Source organism: Chiloscyllium plagiosum, chromosome 27 (assembly GCF_004010195.1).
Source record: "Chiloscyllium plagiosum isolate BGI_BamShark_2017 chromosome 27, ASM401019v2, whole genome shotgun sequence".
Taxonomy (NCBI): Eukaryota; Metazoa; Chordata; class Chondrichthyes; order Orectolobiformes; family Hemiscylliidae; genus Chiloscyllium; species Chiloscyllium plagiosum.
This window is the reverse complement of record NC_057736.1, coordinates 19,285,102-19,293,033: the sequence shown is the minus strand read 5'-3', so window position 1 is coordinate 19,293,033 and position 7,932 is coordinate 19,285,102. Positions and strand designations below refer to the sequence as shown.

The 7,932-nt window shown below is 43.9% G+C and overlaps 1 protein-coding gene across 4 annotated transcripts in view; it reads left to right on the top strand.

Moving 5' to 3' along the window:
* rcc1 (regulator of chromosome condensation 1) overlaps nt 1–7,932 on the top strand; it is a 30,493-nt gene that overhangs the window by 988 nt on the left and 21,573 nt on the right. The window contains exons 1-2 of one of the 4 annotated variants that reach the window (XM_043717586.1): nt 305–446; nt 2,774–2,867. In XM_043717586.1, the coding sequence (XP_043573521.1) occupies nt 2,789–2,867 (79 nt within the window). In that variant the 5' untranslated portion in view covers nt 305–446; nt 2,774–2,788. Of the gene's footprint in view, nt 1–304; nt 464–682; nt 868–2,773; nt 2,868–7,932 lie in introns of those variants that run through there. The other 3 variants (XM_043717583.1, XM_043717587.1, XM_043717584.1) reach the window with 3 other exon arrangements.

Here is a 7,932-nt window from a genome sequence, read left to right as displayed (position 1 = left end):
CACTCCCCTGGGGTGGTGTGGGGGTCTCGGTACCGGTCTCTCACTCCCCTGGGGTGGGGGGTCTCGGTACCGGTCTCTCACTCCCCTGGGGTGGGGGGTCTCGGTACCGGTCTCTCACTCCCCTGTGGTGGGGGGTCTCGGTACCGGTCTCTCACTCCCCTGGGGTGGGGGGTCTCGGTACCGGTCTCTCTCCCCCCCTCCCCTCGGTGGGGGTCTCTGTCCCTCCGGGGCCGCGCTCCGCTCAGGGGGAGCGCGCGGGTTCCAGCGTGCCGTGTGCGCAGGCGCTGCCTGAACCGGGAGGGAGAGGATCCCAGACAGAGAGAGAGAGAGTGTGTGAATGTGAGAGGGGGAGGGGAGATAAAGAGAGTGACAGAGACAGAAAAGGCAAGAAAGAGAGTGAGTGACGGCCGGACAGAGAGGAAGGAGAGGAGCGTGCTCTCCGCCAGGTCAGTCAGAGGAAATGGTAAATATGTGCTTCCGTGTAACACCGTCATGGACCCCTCAGGGTCGGGGTGGGGGGTTATGTTCTGGAATGTTCGGAGACCGCGGCCCCAGTCTCTTTCCTCTCCTTCCCCCAAAGTTGCTGCCAGCGCGACGGCTCCGGCCTGGCCTTACCCTTGAGTTGAAAACAGCTCGAAAATGTGTTGTGTCCGCGTTAGTTCGCTTTGTCAATAAAGTTGGATAATTTTTAAACATCTGAGAGAGAGGGCGGGCGGGGAGAAGTCTGTGTCTGGCCGCGGGAGTTTTAAAACTGCCCACCCCCCACCGTGGTGCCCGGGTTATTGGGCTGGGAAGGTCCTGACTGGGGCCTGGTGCTGCAGAAACATCCAGAATCATCTCCTTGCCCTCACTCCGCGCTGTTTGTTGGTGTGTTCCTCTCCCTCTCTCTCTGTGTGTGCGCGCATTAACTCAGTCTCGCCATCCTGTCTGGATGGTTGGATTTATTTAAAAGTTTGTCAGCTTTGTGGATGAGGCGGAGAGGGTCAGATCTTGAGTATACTTGGGGGGCCTCAACAAGTTTCTCTGAGCTGGTACTTTTCCCAACTTTTATACGAGGGCGGAGCTTAGGATAATCCATTTTGGTTTTGAAAAAATTGTACATGTTTCATACATGATTTGGAGATGCCAGTGTTGGACTGGGGTGGACAAAGTTAAAAATCACACAACATCAGGTTATAGTCCAATTTGGAAGCACTAGCTTTCGGAGCGCTGCTCCTTCATCAGGTGGTTGTGGAGTATAAGATGGTAAGACACAGAATTTATAGTTTGATGCAATGCCCTTAGAACCAAAGAGGTAAGGAGATTTTGTTTTATCCTTGATGCAGTGCGGTACGATGAATTGGAGTATCCTCTCCCTAAAGGGCGCTTAAGAGATTCAATAGTAAAAGGAATTGACTGTAAACTCGAAGGGAAATGTAGGAGACCGAACTGGGCTATGGGGACTGCTTCAAGCCTGCAGAGGTGTATGATGGGCAGAATGGTCTGATGTCCTGTAAGTCTGTGCTCTTTAAGATGTAGCATGTGATTTGCAGCTATATCTTGCAGATCATAAGACACAAGATTGCGTCAATCTTGGATTTTGTTCCTGAATAAGTAACTTACTAAAACGCTGCACCAGTGAAGCAGCCATTACTTAGAGAAGCAGTCATATTCATAGTGATTGTTGGATATTATAGAAAAAGGAACTTTGAACAATTCTAGGTGTTCTGATGCATGGGCCAAAAAGTGGGAGATGGAGTTTAATTTAGATAAATGATTTGTTGCATTTTGGTATGGCAAACTGGGTAGGACTTATACAATTAATGGCAGGGCTCTGGAGAGTATTGCCGGACAAAGCATGTAGACAGAATGGTGAAGAGGGCATTTGGCACACTTGCCTTCATTAGTATATTGAGTTTAGGAGTTGCAGCTGTACAGGACATTGGTCAGGCCACTTTTGGAATAGAGGTAGCCCCCACTATCCAAAATTAGAGCATTCCCAGGAATCCTTTTGTAAGCTGGAAATGGCTTAAAGCGCAGGTGTATTATTTAAATAGAAAAAAAGCATTGCTGTTTTTTGTAAAAGCAAAAATCCTCTTTGGATTTGTGAAAACAGGTACTAATGTAGGTCTTTTGTAAAAGCAAAATTGCATAAAGCGTACGTTCGAAAAGTGGGGGTACTTGTACTATGTTCAATTATAGTCTCCTTGTTATCGGAAAGGTTTTGTTAAACATGGAATGGCTCAGAAAAGATTTACAAGGATTTTGCCATTGTTGGAGAGTTTGAGTTATAGGAAGAGGCTGAATAGACTGGAGCTATTTTCCTTAGAGCATCGAAATTTGAGGGGTGACCTTATAGACTTGTATGAAATCATAATGGGCATGGGATGAATAGTAAAGGTCTTTTCCCCAGGGTAGGGGAGTGCAAAACTAGAGGGCATAGATTTATGGTGAGAGGGGAGAGACTTAAAAGGGTCTGAGGAACGTTGTTTTCATGCAGAGGATGGTGTGTATATGGAATGAGCAGCCAGATGAGTTAAGTATTATTTGAAAAGGTATCTGAATGGATACAGGTATAGGAAGAGTTTTTCGAGGGATTTTGGCCAAGTGCTGACAAATGGGACTAGATTAGTTTAGGATATCTGGTCGGCATGGACAGGTTGGACCGAAGAGTCTGTTTCCATGCTGTATAATTCTTACGGCTTTCATCACAAAAACATGGTGTAGTTAAATGTCGGATGTGTTCAGTCACTACATATGTATTTCACTAACAGGGCTTGTTGTTGCTTGACAGGAGTATCAGAATACAATGCCAGGAAAAAAATCAGTGAAAAGGTCAAAAGTTAATGAGGACGGAACAGAAGGTGATGAAACTAAAAAGTTAAAGAGTGAGTATGTTCATTCTCTTTGTGAACTCTAATCAATTTGCAATGTGTCTGGATTTATACATGCTGTTGTTCCATTTTGTGTGGGTTGATTTTAAACCTTTTGCTTCAACTAAATATTCAATCTGTTCTCTTTCTTTAATTGAGGTAGATTGATTTATTTGAATGCTGTGAATTAAGAGCTGAATTTTGCCCCTTGAGTCTACTGTAGCATTCAATAAGATCATGGCTAATCTAGCTGTTTCAAACTCAATAACCTCAGATATTTTTCAGTCAAGGAATCAGTCTCCCTCTGCCTTTAAAAATCTTCAGTGACCCACATTCCCTAAAGGAAAAAACTTGTTAAATCACGACAGTGGTTAGTTTGGAGTTATATTTCCAAGTTCTGCAAGCATTTGGTTACAATTTTCTAATCTAAAAAGAAGGACAATTTCAGGTGAAAAGTTTTGGAATGTGAACTTTTAATGGTGTCTGTTGTTTCAGCTGGTGTTCAAATAGTGGCCAAAGCAGAACCTTCCTGTCCAAAACCTCATGAAAGTCAACAATTGCATCACATTGATACTGCATTGCATCCTGTGTTGGAGATGGGTCTTTGGAGTAAATTTATACACTCTGTGCAAGTGGAAATTATTATTGGCAAACATTGACAAACATACTGTAAATATAATGTGGAAATAGCAATGTGCAGTGTTTTCTGTTTTTTTTTTGCTGTTTCATCCACTAGTTTTTTTTGGAGAGATCGGAACCAAATCAAATAGTGGCACCACGTTAGCCAACCTCCAGTCTTCTGCCACCTCACCTGAGGCTATTGATGATACAAGTATCAATGCACTGGCCCCAAAGTGCTCCCCCACTGACACCTCAATCACCTGCCCTGCCTTATTTCCCAAGAGTAGGTCAAGCTTTGCATCTTCACCAGTAGGTACATCCACATACTGATTCAGAAAATTTTCTTGTACACCATGGTACCAGTAGTAATCTAGATATTCTTATCCCCGAGGACCTCCTTTTTAAGTTCCTGCCTAACTTCCAATATTCTCCCCTCCCCTCTCATCCTTTTCTCTTATGTTGTTAGTTCCAATGTGTACAACAACCTCCTGCTGATCCCCCTCCCCTTTGAGAATATTCTGCACTCTGAGATATTCTTGATCCTAGAACCAGGGAGACAACGCACCAATCTGAATTCTTGCTGTTGGCAGCAGAAACATCTGTCTGTGCCTCTAACTGAACAGCCCCCCATCACAATCGATCACTTGGAACCTGATGTACTACTTGTTACATTAGAGCCAGTCTCTGTTCCAGAAACCTGGTTGTCAGTGCGACATTCCCCTGAGGGTCCATCACCCTTTACATTTTCCAAAATAGTGTACTTTTTTGAGATAGGGATAGCCACAGGAGACTCTTTCACTACCTGCTTCCCTCTCCTACCTTTCCTGGAGCTAACCCATCTACCTGATTATATCTGGAGTTTATTTCCCTTCCTGCAACTGCAATCCATCACACCCCCATGTGATCCAATAGCATTTGCAACCAAACTACTTCCTGCAGACATAATAATCAGTAATATGAGATCTCTCTCTAAATCTCACATCTGACAGGAAGAGCACATCACTCTACTAAAGGCCATCTTTGTGCCTTAATGATCTATAGACCAAGAAAATAGCTTAGGAATGTAAAAAACACTAACTTCATACCTATATGTTACATCATTAAAGTTTAAATGAGACCGATCTCCATAAATTGAAAGTAACTCATTCTACTCACTCTTTATTTTAAAAAAAACTGTAAGGTTACTCTTTAAAAAGCCACTTAGCTGCTTCCTTGCCGTGAGCTCTTTCACATGGGTTTCTCCAAGGTCAGTGGTGAATTTTGCTGTTTGTTAATTTTTTCTTAGACAAACTCCGATGTTCAAGATTCTTGAAATAGAATAGTCAGCTGTGACTGTTTAAACTGCTTCAGCATCATTCACCTGCTTTATGACATCTGCATATTCTATTGATGAAGTTTACTGTTTTTGTTTTGTAAATGTTTCCCGGTGCCATGACATTCCGTGCATCACACTGCTCCTACCCTCCTACATCACAAGTGTGGGACCTCACTCAGGGACCTGAGTTGTCCCGTTTTTTTTTCTCCAGCTGCCCCTTTCCCTGGTTTTATTAACGAGGTCTTGCTGCTCTGTTACAGTTTCTCTGGTTGTAAGTTTGCTTGCTGAGCTGGTAGATTTGTTGTCAGACATTTTTGTCACCATGCTTAGGTAACATCATCAGTGAGCATCCGATGAAGCGCTGGTGTTCTGTCCCATTTACAATTTATCTGCCTTGGTCTGTTGTGGTGGGTGATATCACTTGTGGTTGTTTTCCTGAGAGGTTAGTAAATGGGGTCCAAATCGACATGTTTGTTTAATGGAGTTCTGGTTTGAATGCCACTCCTTTAGGAATTCCTGTGTGTGTCTGTTTAGTCTGTCCCAGGATGGATGTATTGTCCCAGTCGAACTGGTGTCCCTCTTTGTCTGTGTGTATGGATACTGGTGATAATTAGTCATGTCATTTGGTGGCTAGTTGGTGCTCATGTATCCTGGTGGCTAATTTTCTGCCCATCTGTCCAATGTAATGTTTGTTGCAGTCCTTGCAGGGTATTTTATATATGGCATTTTGTTCTGCTGGTTGTTGATATAGGGTCCTTTAAATTCATCAGCAGCTGTTTCAGTGTGGTGGTAGGTATGTGGGCTACCCTGATACCTAGGGGCCAGAGTAGTCTTTAATGTATGGAAGGGTGGCTAGAGTTTCTGGATGTGTTGTGTCGTCTTGTTTAGGTCTGTTGTGTAGGAATCGGTAGACTGCACTTATCAGGTCCCCATTATTCCTGAATACCTCGTACAGGTGTTTTTCCTTGGCTTCTCTTAGTTCCTAGATGCTGCAGTATCTTGTAGCCTGTTCTAAATGTCCTGATGCAACTCCATTTGTGGGTTTTAGGATGATTGCTCCTGTAGTTGAATATCTGGTCAGTGTGTGTGGCTTTCCTATAAACACTGTTCTTTAGCTCTCCATCGGCTTTGCGTTCTACCGTGACATTGAGGAAGGGGAGTCTGTTGTTCTTTTCCTCTTTGGTGAACTTTATACAGGTAAGGAAGTTGTTTTATATGTTTGTGGGTTTCTTCTAATTTGTTGTGTTTTGTGATGGCAAAGGTGTCATCCACACAGCAGACCCAAAGCTTGGGCTGGATTGTGGGAAGGGCTGTTTGTTCTAGTCTCTGCATAACTGCTTCTGCTCACAGTCCTGATATTGGTGATCCCATTGCTTTGTTGGTAGGTCTTGTCACTGAAGGTGAAGTGGGTTGTGAGGCTCATGTCTACGAGTTTGTGGATGATGTCCTTGCTGATGGAGTTGGTGCTGTCAGGTTTTGTGTCCTAGCACTGAGGCCAATGTTTCTTTGGCTAGGGTAATGTTTATTGATGTGAACTGTCACATCGAAGGAAACCATGACCTTGTCATCCTCTACCTCTCTGCCTTTGTTGTTAAGGAATTCCTGGATGCAGTAGATGGAGTGGCTTGAGTCTGCTACTAGGTATTTCAGTTTGCGTTTCAGTTGCTCTGTTATTCCCCGAATGCCAGTGGAAAGTAATCTTGTGCCTTTGCCACCTCGGCAGAGTACGTATGTACTTGACTTTCAGTTTCCTGAGTAAAATTCCCAAATTTTACTGCTTACACCAATGTCTCCAAAAACTCTGTCACCGTCTACTTGCCCCTTGCTTTTACTGTAAGCACTATGGGGTGGAAACAAGTTGCAACTATACAGAACTCTACTCGCAACGTAAAAGTAAGTAACAAAACAAACTTACAGTAGCTTCATAGGAGAAAGTGAGGACTGCAGATGATGGAGCTCAGAATTGAGTGTGGTGCTGGAAAAGCACAGCAGGTCAGGCAGCATTCTAAGAGCAGGAGAGTTGACGTTTTGGGCATGAGCCCCTCGTAATGCCTGAAATGTCAGCTCTCCTGCTCCTTGGATGCTGCCTAATCTGCTGTGTTTATTCCAGCACCACACTTTTCGACTGACTGTCCAGCATCTGCAGTCCTCACTGCCTCCTAGCTATTGCATGAATCATGTTTAAGCAGAGCCAAGGTTGAAACTAGTTGTGATGTCCTCCCTGGCAGAAAAACTTCTCCCCTCAGATTAAACCATTATGATACTTCTTGAACTCAGTTGAAGGTGTCCAATTTCACTTAGTTCTTTCTTTTACATTTGCTTTTTACATGTCTGAATAATCTCTTGTTGATATGAAACGGTGTGTTAAATGAAGCTCATTGGAGACTAATTACTGATTACAGAGAATGGAATAAAATGGAATTTAAACAACATCGTTCAAGGTGACCATCAGCACTTTGCAGCAGTGAAGTACTTTTGAAGAGTACTCTTGGAATTCTCTCAAGGCTTCCACAAGCAGCTGAGAGATAATATTGTGATAAGCTACCTTTGTGATGTTGACTGAGAGAGACTCTCAATGCAAAGGTAGCTAATTAATTAAGCAGTGGAGCAGATAGACTTTGAATCCTTACCTCTAGATATTTAACCTGGCTAGAGGTCATAGAACATAGAAGAATACAGCGCAGTACAGGCCCTTCGGCCCTCGATGTTGCGCCGATCCAAGCCCACCTAACCTACACTAGCCCATTATCCTCCATATGCCTATCCAATGCCCGCTTAAATGCCCATAATGAGGGAGAGTCCACCACTGCTACTGGCAGGGCATTCCATGAACTCACGACTCGCTGAGTAAAGAACCTACCCCTAACATCTGTCCTATACCTACCCCCTCTTAATTTAAAGCTATGCCCCCTTGTAATAGCTGACTCCATACGTGGAAAAAGATTCTCACTGTCAACCCTATCTAAACCCCTAATCATCTTATACACCTCTATCAAGTCACCCCTAAACCTTCTTTCCACCAATGAAAACAACCCCAAGTGCCTCAGCCTTTCCTCATACGATCTTTCTACCATACCAGGCAACATCCTGGTAAACCTCCTCTGCACACGTTCCAGTGCCTCCACATCCTTCCTATAGTATGAC